Source organism: Dermochelys coriacea, chromosome 9 (assembly GCF_009764565.3).
Source record: "Dermochelys coriacea isolate rDerCor1 chromosome 9, rDerCor1.pri.v4, whole genome shotgun sequence".
Classification (NCBI taxonomy): domain Eukaryota; kingdom Metazoa; phylum Chordata; order Testudines; family Dermochelyidae; genus Dermochelys; species Dermochelys coriacea.
Genome location: NC_050076.1, coordinates 78337446 through 78353946, shown reverse-complemented (window position 1 = coordinate 78353946; position 16501 = coordinate 78337446). Strand labels below are relative to the sequence as shown.

The 16501-nt window shown below is 49.8% G+C and overlaps 1 protein-coding gene across 1 annotated transcript; it reads left to right on the top strand.

Moving 5' to 3' along the window:
* The first annotated feature begins 303 nt into the window (after nt 1-303).
* On the top strand, nt 304-14774 carry LOC119861450 (diacylglycerol O-acyltransferase 2-like). Its single transcript, XM_038416592.2, has 8 exons — nt 304-2007; nt 4036-4164; nt 6806-6913; nt 8464-8534; nt 9810-10014; nt 11248-11422; nt 11947-12149; nt 13340-14774. Exons 1-8 carry the CDS (start codon nt 1968-1970, stop codon nt 13492-13494), a joined length of 1086 nt encoding a protein of 361 aa, XP_038272520.1. The 5' UTR covers nt 304-1967; the 3' UTR covers nt 13495-14774.
* Nucleotides 14775-16501: the final 1727 nt, after the last annotated feature.

The following is a 16501-nucleotide window of genomic DNA, read 5'->3' as shown; positions in this document are numbered from 1 at the left end:
GATGTAATGTTGAGAAGAGAATCAAAATGCAACTTGTCGAGAGCCGTGCTAGGAGCCGGTCTTAGCTGGAGGTTCATCTGTATGTACAACCTAGTCCAAGGGAAGCACCAGGCTGCAATAGCTGTGAGGCTAACCTCTTGTATTTAGAGGTGGAGACCAATCAGTCTGTAGTGAATATGCACTAGTGACTTATAAAAATCTAGAAGTCTTACAGACTCTCAAATCCAAACCAGTCTGTAGCAAATAGATACTCCTTTTCTTTTTGCAAATACAGACTAACATGGCTGCTACTCTGGAAGATGGTAAAAAGTAACCTAGTGCTAGCTTTCTTCAGAACTATAGATACAAATTCCAAGCAATCAATAGCAAACGTACAGCATGCATACTTTCTCCTTGATTTGTCAAGTTTCTCTCAACTACCGTTTACACAACAGTCTAAAATTCCTCCTTAATTACTCTTTTTTCAGTTTTTTTTAAACCCAAATATAACCTGACGCAAGCTGTGGTTTTGGTGCTAGAGCTGCCTAAAGCCGCCTCTTTTGGCAGTTGGTGTTCACGTACGAAGGCTTGTATTTTTATCAGTGCTTGGGAATGACACAGAAATATTTTCTTCATCTATTGATGAATGTAGCTTTTAGCAGCAGTAATGGTTAAAGTGGCATCCAATCTTCTGAAGTTAGAATTTGCCAGTTTAGAAGATATTTTGCCCTTTTTTTAACAGCAAACATGAAACTTCTCTTTTTCAGTACTGGGTACTGAAATTCACTCAAATTTACAAAAGCAGATTTTTTAGGAGGGAGGATTCTACATCCCTGCAACTTCCTCCATGCTGCTGTTGTCAATGTGGTCAGTGCTGCACCTGTGAAAACTGGAAAAGTGTAAGGCAGAAGAGGAAAAATAAGCGTCCAGCTAGGTACTCAGATCACCTAAACTGTTTGAACCAGCAATAGGTGAATACCTAGCAGAGCACAGCAGAGAGCCAGAACATCCAGTGGCAACCTTATGCAGTGCCTGACCCAGAACATCCTGCCCCAACTCTGTAGCACTTAACATAGCGTTGCCTTGAACCTCCTTCAATAACTATATACAATATCTAGGAGTCCATCCCAGCACCCAGAAGACAGTAGAAAGATTCCTGTTGATTTCAATGGGAGTTGGATTAATCCTAGGATACCACAGCCCAGAATTCTGATTCTGGCTTCAGATTGTGTCGTCTTTCTGCTTCTGTGGTTCTGGTGTGATTTCCGGTCAGCCTTGCCAGAGATGGGTGACAGGAAAAGCATTCAGAGTCTCAAGGAGCCCTAGGACAAGGAATCAGATCTTCTACATCAAGGTATAATCTCTGCTATGGTGAGCAGGAAGGATCCTTTTCTCCTGTGAAGCCTTGGTCAATTTGCCAGGTGCATTGTAGGAGAAGGGAGTGAGGCAGTTATGCCTTCTTGAATATATTGGATATTGGCTACTGGGTTTAACGGTCTGAGCCAGTGTGGCAAATGCTACATTCCTGTAACACATGGTGATTTGAGTTTGAGTATTTCTTATTTTCAACTTGCCTTAAATTAGAATCCCAGGACTAGCGCCTGGGCAGTAGTTTGTGACATGCCCAGGAAAGTACCATTCCATGCAGGGGGGAAGACAGACTTAGGCAAGTGTCTTCTGATGAAAATATCCAGCATTGTGTACATTTGTGTAAGTGGGTGAAGGGTGCAGGATCCTTTAGGGAAACAGCCTCCTGGGACCTTCTGCTAACTCTTTTTTTTTTTTTCTTAATACCACAGGGTTTTCTTCTTGCTTTTTCAAATGAAGGGCAGGGTTTGTCCACCACCCCTCTGGTGCGGGCAGTTTACCTTGGGCCAGACAGTGGAGCTTCAAAGCAGTTGGACACACAATCAGTTTCACAGGTTCAGATTTGCAAACCTGCCTTTTAACCTGCGGATCCAAAGTCTGGGAGAGAACTTGTCACCAACATGAAAACAATTATTGCAGCCTATTCCCAAAATCGTAGTGGTAAGAAAATCACAAAGCGTATTTGAAGTTATTTATAATGCTCTAGACTTGCCAGTTTCTAGTCAATTGATTAGTATTTGTTTTTGTTTTAGGCTGCTTTATAAAAGGGGAAAGCTTTTTTATAAATATTGTGTAACAGCAGCAGGACAAAAATCTCCCAAATTACTCTGCAGGAATGAATTCTCTGAAATTGACATTGCAAAGGAGCATCAGGTAGTTCACCAAAATGGGGGCTGAAAAGGGTGGCAAATTCTCCCTGCTTGAGTGCTAATTCAGAGATGTAGTCCAAATCAAAGGAAAGCATCTAGCAACTCTTACTCAGGAAAGATTCCTGCTGATTTTAACAGGAGAGAGAGCTAAGTAAATCTGAGTAAAGTGTGTTGGATTTGGCCCTCTGTCAACTAAAGGGCAGAACTGGGGGGTATGAAATTTCTGGGAGCTGGTGTATCTGCCTGGCAGGTATCAGGGATGAGTGATGGATTTGGCAGAACTTGGTAAACTGCTCTGGGGATGAAAACAAATGCACTCAAATCCAACGAGACCTCCTATATTCATTTAATTTCCACTGCCCTGTCCATGATCTGGATTTGCCTCTGGAGGGGATGAACCCCAAAGCTCGGTGAGTCTGACACACATCTGGATTTGTGGCTTTTCTGTGACCTCCTGTTCCTGGCTTTCCTCTGATCCTGCACAGCAATGTATACCGGGGCCTCCCTGTTCTAGCTATATAGATACATGTCTTAGGGGGGTTCTTAAAATTAGAGCACCCGCCAAAGTTATTTTCCCAGCCACAGAAAGGCCAGCTGTGGCTCTGTGCAACTCTTTTGAGTGCCTTGTGAGCCAGTTGCCTTGTAGTCAGGCCTTGGTGGGATGGGCCATATGGCACATGGAGGCTCTCGCAACTCAGCCCAAATACCTCTCTCAAACACTGAGCCCTTCCGTGGCAAGGAGAGGATGGGTGTGCACATGGAATTTGGAATCTGACTCCAGTTCAGAAGGGAGGAGGGATCGAAAGCCCCTCATTGTGTTTGCTGAAACATAACTGGGAGTTAATAGTTCACCAAGGTTAGCTGGGGGGAGGAGAAGTGAAGCAAGTTAGTGTTTTTGAACTCCCTCTTTCAGGAATCAAGGCTGGGGGTAGGGGCGAGGCCCCCTTATCAGTCATTGCAGGACAGGACAGTGAGCCTTGCACATCCAGACTCGTTTGTCACTAGTTCAGACTGTCCTGCCTGCTGGGACGCTTTAGCTGGGTGCATACTTGCCCCCCATTTCCCATAGTTCCTAGCTCAGGCTTCCCAGCACACATCTATAGGAAGGATGGCTGCTGTCTTGAATGCAGCAGAGTGACCCCAACCTTGGGCAGAATCTGCCTTTCCTGGGAGTCTGGGCAGCTTTGAAACTTGAATGTTTTGTCAAACTCCTTCCCCATGAGGCTGAACAGGCCGGGGAGCCACCTCCCCAGACTCTGAAGGAGGCTCCATTCTCCTCAGGAGCTTGAAACGGTCTAGGGTGCACTTCATTCACCTAGGAGCCCCTGTGTTAGTCCCTCATCCTCATCCCAGCACACGAGCCCCACTGGGCCTTGCCCTCTCTCCCACCTGCTTGTCTCTTTGCTCTGAGCTTCACATTCATCTTCCTCACCCTATTGTCAGCCTGGATTACTGGAGACAGCCACTGAAGGATTGGTTGTGTGTGTTTACATGCAGCGGGCTCTTGGGGTGGGTGTGTGTGGGGGGGGGCCTGCAGGTGCACATGTATGGAGAGTGGGGTGAAGACATGTGTTGGTCTGTGGAGTGGTTTATGCATCTGTCTGTCAGTGCATGTGATGGGGGGGCTGTGTGTGCGCATGCATGTGAAGGTGTAGGTGTGCATGGGATTGTGTGTGCTTTTGGGTGCTGTGTGTTTTGGGGGGAGAGGGAGGGAAAGAAGAGACTCAGCAGGTGAGTACAGCATGACCAGCAGTAGGCTCAGGAAGCGATTAATCACACGTACAAACCAAGTGTGTGAGTGTGTGTGTGTGCTTTGCAGGGAGCCGTGCCAACATTCAGGCCGCCCTGCATACTTTGCTCACCGTGCCCTGGCCCTCGCAGCGGGAGTTCCGAACATGTATCCAGCTCCTCTCAGTTCTGCAGTGGGTCCTCAGCTTCTTGCTGATGGGTGAGTAGACCCAGCTGGCAGGAGAGGGCGCTCCGTTCTCCATCTCTCACCAATCAGATTCTGCTGTGGGGTTGTTGAGATTCTGCATTGGGGTCCATATGATTTGTTAGTCTCTATCCCTAGCACCATGGTTGATGATTTCACAAAAATTCAGGACATCAGAAAATCTATCACTAAGGCCCGAGGGAATGATTAGGCTCCCTGGAGCCAGAACAGTAGCTTTCCCCAGGGGAAGGAGGGGTGCAAGAGATCTTTGCTGATCAGTGGGGGAAGAATTTTCAGATGAGACCTCAGAAAAATACCCCATGACACTTTTCGTAAGAGCTGAGGTCTATGATCCTGAGCCAACATAGAATCATAGAATATCACGGTTGGAAGGGACCTCAGGGGGTCACCTAGTCCAAGCCCCTGCTCAAAGCAGGGCCAATCCCCAATTTTTGCCCCAATCCCTAAATGGCCCCCTCAAGGATTGAACTCACAACCCTGGGTTTAGCAGGCCAACGCTCAAACCACTGAGCTATCCCTCCCCCTCATCTTTCTCCTCATGGCTCTGCAATGTGGTGTGCCTCCTTGGGCTGTCTGCTTCTCTCCTTGCCTTCTGGAGCTGTGTTTAGAGCTTGCTGAAGAATGATGTGCTTTGGGATAAAGGCCCCTGTATAGGTGTGCGTTAGCTGCATTCAAATTAGGCCTAGCACCAATCCAACTTCTCAGGAGTTGAGGGACACAAAGGGCCTGCTTTTTTTCTTTCTTTTTTTTTTTTTAAGTGCTGAGTGCCCAAAATGCGAGTCAATGTGGGTGCTGAGGCACCTCTGAAAACAAAGGCCCAGAACATTTACCCTCTCCTGCTGTGCGCCCGCACCCCAGAAAAAGTTTAGATTGTGGATTGCAGATGGGAGCGGGAGGGTGGACAGAGACTGTCTCTGTATATGTTTTGTACAGTGCTTAGCAGGACAAGGTCATGATCCTGACTGGGGCCTCTGAGCACAGCCACAGTTGAAATAGCTCAGAATCCCAAGCAGGAATTCAGATCCTCCAACTTGCCTCCCACTTACAAAGGGGATGGGAGGCGCCTTGGCTCACTTACAGATACACCGCCGGCTGCACTCTGTGACAGGAGACTTCCCGTTAGCTTAATTATTTTATTCTGCGGAATTCTGTTTTGGGACTGTGACTTGCAAATCAGATCAAGTTAGTGCTTGTTACAGAATAATCGATTTAAAAGTGAATGGAGGGTTAGTGGTAAATGACTTCAGCTTTTCAGGAGTCTGAATTTGTAGTTGAGGCAAAAGAGACTTGTGACATTGTTATCTAAAGTCCTAGGCTGTAAACTGTTGGGGGCAGGGACCATCTTTTTGTTCTGTTTGTACAGTGCCTTGAACATTGGGGCCCCGAGGTGCTACTGCAATAGAAATTATTATAATATGCACCTGAATGAGCTCTACAAATATGGGATTAGCTTTCCACCATTAGACTCAATGATAGGCAGGCTGCATTTTGAGACCTCTGGCGGTTCTGCATGTGGCACAGTGGAGCAAAGCGAGGCACAGTCCCAGCACGTGTGGTTACTGCAGTCAAAGCCTCTCATGATCTTTCCCCGGCTGCTCCATGTGCTGGAAGTGGACTGTCGTTTGAGTACACTATATATGTGGGGGGTCAGAGGGGCTCAGAGTCAGCAGGCTTTCTCATATCTGACAAGTTTCAGAGTAGCAGCTGTGTTAGTCTGTATCCGCAAAAAGAAAAGGAGGACTTGTGGCACCTTAGAGACGAACAAATTTATTTGAGCATAAGCTTTCGTGAGCTACAGCTCACTTCATCGGATGCATGCAGTGGAAAATACAGATTTATATACAGAGAGAACATGAAACAATGGGTGTTACCATACAGGCTGTAACAAGAGTGATCAGGTAAGGTGAGCTACTCCTGCTGTCTTTTCCCCTGCATGCATCCGATGAAGTGAGCTGTAGCTCACGAAAGCTTATGCTCAAATAAATTTGTTCGTCTCTAAGGTGCCACAAGTCCTCCTTTTCTTTTCTCATATCTGAAGCTGTTTGGCCAGACGTAGCAGGCTGTATCTATATTAGGAAAATTGGAGCCTGTAATTCTCCATCAGAGTGGCTTCAGCATAGACCAGGCTCTTGAGGTTTTACTACTGTGGTACCTAGACAGGCTGTACAGTTAAAGATGACTGTGGTAAAAAGACCTGAATCTTGTCTACAACACAGCCTCTTTCCAGGGAGCACCACAGCTAATGAAATTAGGGCCCCAAATTTTGCTAGCGCAGCAAAGCCAGTCTGGCTGCTGTTCTGCCCTTACAGATTCAGCGTGGAGGCTTAATGGGTGTGGATTGGTTGGTCAGTGCTGAAACACAGCCAGTCAGAACACGCAGCAAATAAGCAGGCATTATGGCCTACGGCCAAGTGCTGGGAATCAGATATTTTCTGGGGTGGGTGGGAAGATCTGCCCAGTTTTGAATTGGCCCAAAGAGGATGGGATTCAGTGTGGGCACTCATCTCATCCCACATTAGAACTGGGGCATTATGGGATGCTGCTGTGAAAACTCAATCCCTAGAGAACAGAAAACTGATGGGCGTATTTCTACACAGGGATAGGGGAGCTAACCTCTTGCTTGTGATACCCTCAGGAATCGTCTTCCTGTTTCTCCTCATCTATTTGGTTTTCACCAGTTTCTGGCCAGTTTCTGCTCTATACCTTGCCTGGGTAATCTTTGACTGGGACGCACCGGAGCAAGGTATGGGAAGGTACAGCCTAATTTACTGCGTATATGTATGCATAGGAGAACAGAGGGGAGACAGACTTGCTGGAGGATTCAGATGTCTGTCCAACCCCTTGCATGTATGTCCTTTTCTCTGAGAGTATGATCTGTATATGTAGGTCTCCAGGCCCAAGTATTTTCTAAATCACACTCACACTAAAGGCATTTCCCCAGGAACAAGGGAAATAGGTCCAGAGACACATAGACGGAGTAAACCGTAAAGTTTACAGCAGATTGTGCAAAGATCTTTGTGCGCTCTTTGCCTTTTTTTCCTTCTCATCTTCCAAGATTTGCCTGCTTATTTAATGATCTTTAGTGACTGGCCCTTCCACAACATCTGCTCAGTGTCATGGGTGGTTAAAATATGACTCTGACAGCACCCGGGCCAGAACGCGGTTTAATTTCATTCTGTTTCTCTGTACTGTAACACCTAGCAACTTTTACAGCAGCAGCAGGGATAGTCCAGAAGCACAGACTCCTGCCACCTGAGATTAAAGAGACCCTCTTTTATCTGTTAGCAATACAGAACCTATGACATAGTTCTGGGCAGTTGTGATCCCTTCTAGTAGGGCACAAATATGGACAGAGAATCATTACATCAGCTGGGGCATAAGCAGCCTGAGACGGTAAAATTCCTAGAAGAGCCAGCATCCCATTTTCCTCTTCATTTCTCCAGCCTAGTGACAAAGACAAACTACAGAGGTGCAGGGATTCCCCAAAAGATTCAATCTTTCCAGCAATCCCCAGCGTGGCTGTGATGGATGGTCACTGTATGAGGTCTCCTTGGGGACTGCGCTCCAAAGTTGCAGCAGTTTGTGGTGGTCCCTTGTCATTGCAGCACAGCTATTTTTGCAAAATATCAGAGAGGAAAGCCAGTTAGTAGTGGGAACTTTTGCAAAGGAACAAGTCTGCTGTAAGATACTAGAGGGCAGCAGCCCATAACATACCCAGGAGATACTGGCCCTATGAGAGGATCGTCCTAGAGCTGGCTTTTCATGGGAACTTCCAAGGTTTCAAAAGCTGTTTTGTTCCACACTGCAAAAAAACGACCTTTTGGACAACTGGTCTAAAACTGAATTGTGCCAAAATGTCTGTTTTCACATCAGAACACACGTGTCCCTCCTAGTGAGTAAGGTGCTGGCCTGCAGTGTGGGAGACCCAGGTTCTAATTCTTGCTCTGTGCCTGATTCAGAGCACTGTTTTTCATCCCAGATCACTCTGAATCAGGCAGAGCAGGGTCTTGAGCCTGGGTCTCCCACATCCCAGGGCAGTTCTTTGGCCATCAGGCTACCCAGTAAAATTTCTCCTCCCTCCCCCCATCTTTCCAACTAAAACTGCACATCTCTGCGAACTGTTACAGCAAAAAAATCATGTAGTCACCAATGTTCTGACTAGCTCTGGTCTGCTGGGAGGCAAGGGCTAAAAGGAAGAGGAAGTGACTAAATTCCCAATGGGAGTGGAATCTGTCCTCAGGGTCTGTGTGAGCTCCTTGCCCCCACGCCTACTCGCTCTTGTGTGGTTTGCAGGTGGGAGGAGGTCAGCATGGGTGCGAAACTGGCCTGTCTGGAAGCATTTCCGAGATTATTTCCCTATTCAGGTAAGTCGTGCTGGGCAGGTGTGCCAGGCCCTTGCTATCCATACAGTATGTGCTGAGTGCTGTACTGTAGAATTTCAACTTTCTGCAAACCTCTGAACAAGCTCCTAAGTCCCTCAGGCATCTCTGTTGGGCTCCTTGCCTGAATAAATCTCTCGTGTCTCTCTGTATAAATATATCCATCCTGCAACCTGGCTGCTGGCAGCTTCATGGGTGCCCAGTACATTCACCTGCCCCTGAAATTGCATATGCATTTTTCTGTAGATGCCAGGCCAGACCCTGCGTGGAGCTCCCAGTAAAGCCAATAGAAATTTGTTTTAAAAATTGATGGTTGAATTAATGTGACCTGCTGCTGCTCCCCAGTGGACATTTGAGACAACAGCCACCTTACTCTTCACAGAATCCTTAGGATCACATCTGGTGCAGATGCTTCTGCCCAAATCGAATCCCGGGCCCCACAAAATTCAACCATTCAATAGCTGTTCAGCGCATGTATTTATTTTGGGTGAGGGAGTAAACTACTGAGCACAGCTCAGCTCAGGAATGAAAGGAAAGGCTGCCATATGAGGAGAGATTAATAAGATGGACTTTTCAGCTTGGAAAAGAGATGACTAAGGAGGGATATGATAGAGGTCTATAAAATCATGACTGGTGTAGAGAGAGTAAATAAGGAAGTGTTATTTACTCCTTCCCATAACACAAGAACTAGGGGTCACCAAATGAAATTAATAGGCAGCAAGTTTAAAACAAACAAAAGGAAGTATTTTTTCACACTATGCACAGTCAACCTGTGGAACTCCTTGCCTGGGGATGTTGTGAAGGCCAAGACTCTAATGGGGTTCAAAAAAGAAATAGATAAATTCATGGAGGATAGCTCCCTCAATAGCTATTGCCAGGATGGGCAGGGATGGTGTCCCTAGCCTCTGTTTGCCAGAAGCTGGGAATGGGCGACAGGGGATGGATCCATTGATGATTATCTGTTCTGTTCATTCCCTCGGGGTATCTGGCATTGGCCACTGTTAGAAGACAGGATACTGGGCTAGATGGACCTTTGGTCTGACCCAGTATGGCCGCTCTTATGTTCTGTTCTTATATGCTGATTTGTCCATCTGTTTGTGGATGAATGTGTGTACCAGGTAGGGATTACCATGCGAATATTTATCTAGCAGTGCCTATCTGCAGTCATGCCTAGAGTCCTGTGACCCAACTAGGATCCTCCTTCCCTCTTCCCCCACCAGTCCCTGCCCTCCCCATTGATTATGCATCTTCTCCCTCTAGTTGGTAAAGACTCACAGCCTCCTCCCCAATCACAATTATATCATTGGCGCACACCCCCATGGGATCCTCTGCGTTGGGGCCTTCTGCAACTTCATCACTGAGTCCACTGGCTTCTCTGAGAAGTTCCCCGGCATCAGACCCTTCCTGGCCACACTGGCTGGCAACTTCCGGCTGCCTGTCTTCAGGGAGTACCTGATGAGTGGGGGTGAGCATGCTCAGGGAGTGTCCCTCACAAAGGTCCAAAAATCACACCAGAAGTATTGCAGATGTAGGTAGTACAAGAGACGTAGATCTGGAAAACAGCCAGCTCCTCTCTTTTTCTTTCCATCACTGATCATCTGAGTCCCTTCCCTCTGCAGCGTCTGGCCAAAGCCCCTTTCAAACCCTCTGGATACTGAATCCACTGCTGGCAACATCATTCTATTCTGACGTGCTTCTGTTCTTTTTTTCCTGCGACTAAAGCAAATTTTAGTACTTGCCAAAATGTCAGCTTGACATTGCTACCTTGGCCAGGCTTAGTGCTGTCAGCGGCTCACTGAGATTCTCCCACAATGCTCTGCTACTGCTCTTCCATCCTGCCCCACACCCAGCACTACTCTAGCCTGCCCCCTCCCGCTCTGCCCCTGTTCCTCAGCTTGGGTTGAATGATGAATTCCATGCCGCAGCCAGGCCCTAGAGAAGGAAAGATGGGGGAATGCCACAGAGCTCAAGTTTTTCGTGGGCTACATAGGTTTTCCCTAGGGATTTTTCCTTGCACCAACCCCTGAGAAAGCTCAAAGACCTGAGCAACTGTCGTCTTTCATGCAGCCCAGATGTGAAGTTAGCCCTGTCTGTCCTCCCCTCCCTCAGTGCCAGTTCCCAGGCTCAGTCACTGAAAATGGCACCACAACGGCATCCCTTGGGAAACTGCATTCTGCCTGGCACAGCTGCTGCTTCCTGCTGCCTCCTCGGGATGCTGGCTAATGTGCGCATTCAGGAGCCATGCGTGGCCCAGTGAGTGTCCCATTTTGGCCTCAGCTCTGCTGATCCCCTTAGCCTCCAGAGCAAGAGACCCCATGGCTCCTATGTGGACACAAGGTGTCGCCCTTATTCCACGTATTGGGCTCCTGGGCAGGGACATAGGTCTGTCTACAGCATGTGGCTTTGGGCAGTGCTCAGTACTCCTAACTCTGCTAGGAGGAAGGAAAGAGAATAGCTTCCCCATGCCTTCTGCATGCCTGAGTGATGGGCACCCGATCGTCCACCTGCCCTCACTTGTTGGGATGTTCTCCTCAAATCCTGTAGACAGGTTTCCAAGCCCCCTGAACTCATTCAGAGACTGGGGCTAGGGGTCTGTCCCCCAAGTCAGCTGGTGAGTCAAGGGGTTCTCAGTCAGGTGGGGCAAGAGCTGGTTTCCATTGCAGTTCTCCTCACACCCCCTTGGTGCTCTGCTCTTTAGGCCTGTGCCCTGTGACACGCCAGGCAATAGGGTACCTGCTCTCTCAGAATGGCAGTGGGAACGCTGTGGCCGTCGTGATTGGAGGTGCAGCCGAGTCACTGTCTTGCCAGCCAGGAATCACAACATTAATCCTCAAAAACCGCAAAGGTTTTGTTCGGATGGCGCTGCAGCATGGGTGAGTATTGTCAACCAGACGCTGTCCGGAGAGACCTCCAGCTCCTCTGGTAGCACCTCCAGGAAACTGGCCTGGGGCCAGCCACCCCCCAGGACCTGCCAAGCCAGCCACATGACCAGGAAACAGGGTCTGGCACCTCTTCCCTGCTTGGGATTGCCCCAGGCAGCCCATCCCTGGACTACCTTTCAGTAGGACTCAGGAGATAGGATAGTGAGTGTGTCTCAGCTGCTACTTACTGTGGCTCCCAAGGGAGGCTAGTTCAATATAAGCAAGTTTGTAGCAGGACCCCATGGTGCGAGGTGCAGTAGCGAGCATAGATGCTGGAACTAGGGTTCCTGGGGTCATGGCCGCACCCCCTGGCTTGAAGTGGGTTCCATTATATACAGGGTTTACAGTTTGGTTCAGTGGCGCTCAGCACCCCCACTAGACAAATTGTTCTTCGCCCCTGGTAGTGAGTGCTACCCTGCGGGGGGTGGGGGGTGCTGGCTGCAAGGGCACTCATGTTACAATGCTTTCTCCCCCAGGGCACACCTGGTTCCTGCCTTCTCCTTTGGTGAGAACGACCTCTTCCGGCAGGTGGTTTTTGAAGAGGGCGGCTGGATGAGGGGCATTCAGAAGAGGTTCCAGAAGCTGGTGGGCTTTGCTCCTTGTGTCTTCTACGGACGGGGTTTAACCTCTATCCATTCCCGAGGCTTCCTGCCCTACCCAAAGCCTATCACCACTGTCAGTAAGTATCTCCTTACTCTTCTCCTATGGCTTTAGCTGCCCAAAAGCCCCGGCACTGGGGATTGAGTCCTGGTTGTCTCAGCCAGCATTTCTCAAATGCGGCCACCAGCGGCTTTTCTAGTGGTCACAGCCTCCTGGGTTGTGATTTGGGAGGGAGGGGGCGGCAGTGGCCCCTCCCCATCCCTGTTGCTCCTGGATGCATCACCTTGGTGTTGGCTGCAAGCAGGGGTCGAGCCCTGCTCCCTCTGGAGACAGCTGGGACACAGTGCAGGAGGACCAGGCAGCTGGTGAATTTCCCACCTCTCCAGGAGTGGTGAGGCTTAGGCTTTGGGCTTCACCTCTAGGGTGGTGGGGGGGCAGGCTCTAGCCATTGGTCTTTGGGCTCCAGCCCTGGGCTCCGGCTGTGCCGCCAAAGACCCCAGGCTCTGGGCATGGCGCTTTGGCTCTGGCTATGAGGCATCAGGCTCTGGCTCCCGACTATCTCCCCCGGCATCCCCACCCCAATCACCCCTGGCTCCTGCTGGCTCCCCCAACTTACTTACTCAGCCCCGGCTTAATTTGTCCCCAGGTTTGTCGGGGCTGAGTAAGTATGCTGTGAAAAATGATATTTGTATGTTTTTTAATATCACTTTTAACAACTGACTTATTAGCTAGCAATAAATAAATTACAATGATTTGAACATGTATATTTGCATATTTATTTGTTTTTCCTAAAGCTAATTAAGTATTTGAGGAAAAAATTTGAGAGCCGCCACGAGCAAGATTTGGAGGCCGCACTCTGAAGCCACCAAAAATTTGTCCTGAGAACCCTTAGTCTAAGCTGACAAAGAGGGTTCCACTTGCCATTGAGTTTGTGGCAGGTGTGGAAGCCAAAACTCATCATGATGTGAGGGGTGAAATCCAGCAATGGGCAGAGTGGACCCAGGGGCTTGTGAACCTGCAGTGGGTGGGCGCTATCCCAGGGCACAGTGTGTTCTCTTCCCTCCCTCTCTACTCTTTGCATGTGGCCAGGCACTATTGGTGTCTCTGTGGTACAACTGCCCATATGTAACAGTTCACTAGGAAGAAAGTTTGGCATTAGCATTCCAAGGCCAGCTCATTACGAGGGGCAGGGAGTCCTCCCAGCTGTACCAGCTGGTTTATTCCAGGTGCTTAGGTTTCACTCTCCCACCCTCTTTCTGGCTCTGGCAGTAGGAGAACCTGTGACGGTGCCCAGGATCAAGGAGCCAAGCCACGAGACGGTGGATCTGTACCATGCTATGTACATCCGCTCCCTGCTCAAACTCTTCAATGACCACAAAGCCAAGTATGGCCTGTCGGAGGCAGACGAGCTGAGGATCCTGTGACTGAGGCCAGAGAGAAGCCCGGGGACTCTGGGCAGCCAAGCCCTAACTCTCAAGGGCTGCCTGCTCTTGGAGGTGGGAATGGCAGCTTACCTGGCAGGATGGGGGCTCTCAGGGACATACTGTTCTGCTGCACCCCAACTACTGCTTGCTTTCTGCACAGGTGCCTTACTCACTTGTCCCCTTGCTGCTGCCCCAGCCTCTGCTTCTGTTTGTTCCCTCCAGAAGATGAATGAAGGAAGGAAGGAGCCCCCTGCTTGTCATATCCCAGCGTTTCCTGTGTGCTTTCTGCTCGCTCCCATGGGCAATGCAGTGAGTTGGCTTCCTCAGCTCCCAAAGCCCCCTCAGGGAAGGGGAAGGGAGGAGCACAGGAAGGACGGGTGCTGGGGCTTGGAGGGGATGGGGAGTGTGCACATGAGCAGAGAGACATGGGGGCATGAGTGTGGGGACATTTCTCCTCTGCCCGGACCCCACTCTCCTGGAGGGAGATGAATAGTAGCTTTGTGCTGCTGCTAATGGAACAGAGGAATGGAACCCTGCAGATTAAACTCTGCCCAGGGCTCCAGCTCCGGCTAAGGAGGAGGGACGGTGAGATGGATAGAATGGGGGAAAAGATGGGAGGGGGGAGGAAAAATGGAGGGAAAGCCCTTGATTGTAACGAATGTGAAAAACAGGGTTACCAAGGGGGCCTGCAGTGCCATGCAGGGTGTGTTGTGAGGGGCAGGGCCCTGAGACTGAGGGTCTCTGAGGAGCTGGCTGCTGACTCAATTCCTTGCCTAAGGAAAGCTAGCCAGCTATAACTCCTTGTGGCCTTGTGTCTATCCCTGGTGCCCATGTAGAATGGAGCCTCCTGGGAGGGTTTGTCCTTCCACATCCATTTTGCTGACTAAGCATGTAGCTTGGAAGCAGGCATGTCAGGCAGTTTATCCCAGGGGGACATGTCATCCCTGCACCAGGCTGGAGAGTTCTCCCTGTGGTGGTTAGCATGGGCAGCTTTGCCTCAGCCTTAGAATCAGGGCAGGGACCTGGCTACCCTTCCCACAGTGAGGAGGGATGGACAGTCAAGGGGTTCATGGGAAGCTTGGTGAGACTCTGGCCAGGACGTAGTCAGCATGCGCAAGATTTTCCTTTGAATCTCCCCTCCCCAACACATCTTGTTCCCTGCCTCAGCTGTGGCCATCCCTTCGTTTTCCCCATGGCCCCCGTATGTGCCACCCACCACTTTCTTCGATCATGGGTCCCAGCCCACAATTTCTTGTCCCCGTCTATGTGAGTTGGCAACCGGAAAGACCAGTGCACCTGAACTGTATGTGGAGAGACACCAGGTCCCAGAATAGCAATAGCAGAGTCCCTGGGGAGACTACACCTGGGAGATTGCAGTGATTTCTGGGCACTGTGTGACCAGAAAAAGATTGATCCTAGGAAGGGGATCACAACAGAGCAAGAAAAACTACCAGGAGCTGGAGGGAAAGCATAGAGAGACAAAGCAGGGTGGGCCAAGTCTGCAAACCTCTGACAAGTGTGTCCGCCTAGGGAGGGCAAGAGGTTAGTTACAAGTAAAGGCAGATGTAACTGGGAGGTTTGGAGCCAATTGATGATGAGAAAATGCAGACTGTCTCTCAGGGATAACTTCCTGTCAATGAAATGTACTGAGCTTGAGTGTTATCTCCTCAGGGAAGGGGTGGGAGCCCCACAACATGGGGCATTTCAGGCTGGGTCCGACAAAACAGTAGGGCTGGACTGTGCTGTAGGGGCCAATCCTGCTTTGGCTCCAGGGCTTGATGGAGCAATCTAATGGCGCTTGTCCATCACTCATCTCGATGATTCTGTGTTGAATACATTTGTATAAATATCATACTGACATGGACCACATTGTGTGAGAAGGAGGCAATTCTGCAGGTGAGGAAGTGCCATGCGGTAGTCCATACACATACATACATACATGCCAAGAACATAACCATGCATGTGCCTGGACATCTGCCTCCCTACCCAGACGCACGCACAAACACACACTGCTCCTTGCACACGTGAAGGTTCACATACACAGATACGTATACCCCTCCATGCACAAGCGCAGAGCACACACTCCTAAGGGCTTTCAAACACGCTTCATTGTTCTTTGGAGAAGGGAGGCCTCGACATGTTGTTCCAAGGATTCAATAGGACAGCCATTCCCTGCTGAAGACCGTGCTCTTGAGCAGTGAATGTGGCTCCCGCTGCAGGCCCTTCCTGTGCTGGTTGAGGGGGCTGCTAACCTGCTGCTCCCACTGTACGAATGACAAAGGGTCTATCACAAACCCCTGTGCATGGAGTAGCTTAAGGGGAAAGAGGGGGAGGAAGTCCTTAGCCATTGTCAAGCCCATGGGATAGCAGGGTTGCTCCTGTGGTCACAGCTTCTATTGCTGGGCTTCTTTTCAATTGCCTGGAACCCTGTAATTCTGCTCTGAGCTACCTCAGTGGCTCTCAGCTGTGCTCTGCTGCCATGCCTGGAGGCCCAGAATGGGGGGGCTGTGACACTTTATGGGAGCACTGAGTGGAGGGTCCTGGCCTAGCTCTAGGCTCTTTGTGCTGAGAAGATTCTAAGGATGCCAGGGGAATGTAACTGGGTAGCTCCCCGGGCAGGAGCTTCTGCACCCAGTCCCTGGCGCTTAGCTCAGGTCCCAGAGGGTAGAGTGTTTTTTTTCCAAGCTGAGTGGGTAACGTCAGGCAGCTGGTACCAGCATGGGGAAAGCACGGCATTAAGGCTGGGATTAACCTCCCTGAGGAGCTTGACTCCATAGAACAAAAGCTGCTCGGCTACTGCCATCACTTGTGAGCAAAGCCTCAGCCTGATGCCTGCTGGAGCAGCTGCTGAGGGCCCCCGAGTGGGGAATGTCTGAGGCCACCCGCACTGCAGTATCAGAGGCAAAGTAGTGCATGGATTAGCCCCACTTGTGGGACATGCTGGTACTAAACCCTGGAGGATGCAGATCAGGGGCACCGCACAGGCAGGTACGGCTTTCCATGGAGT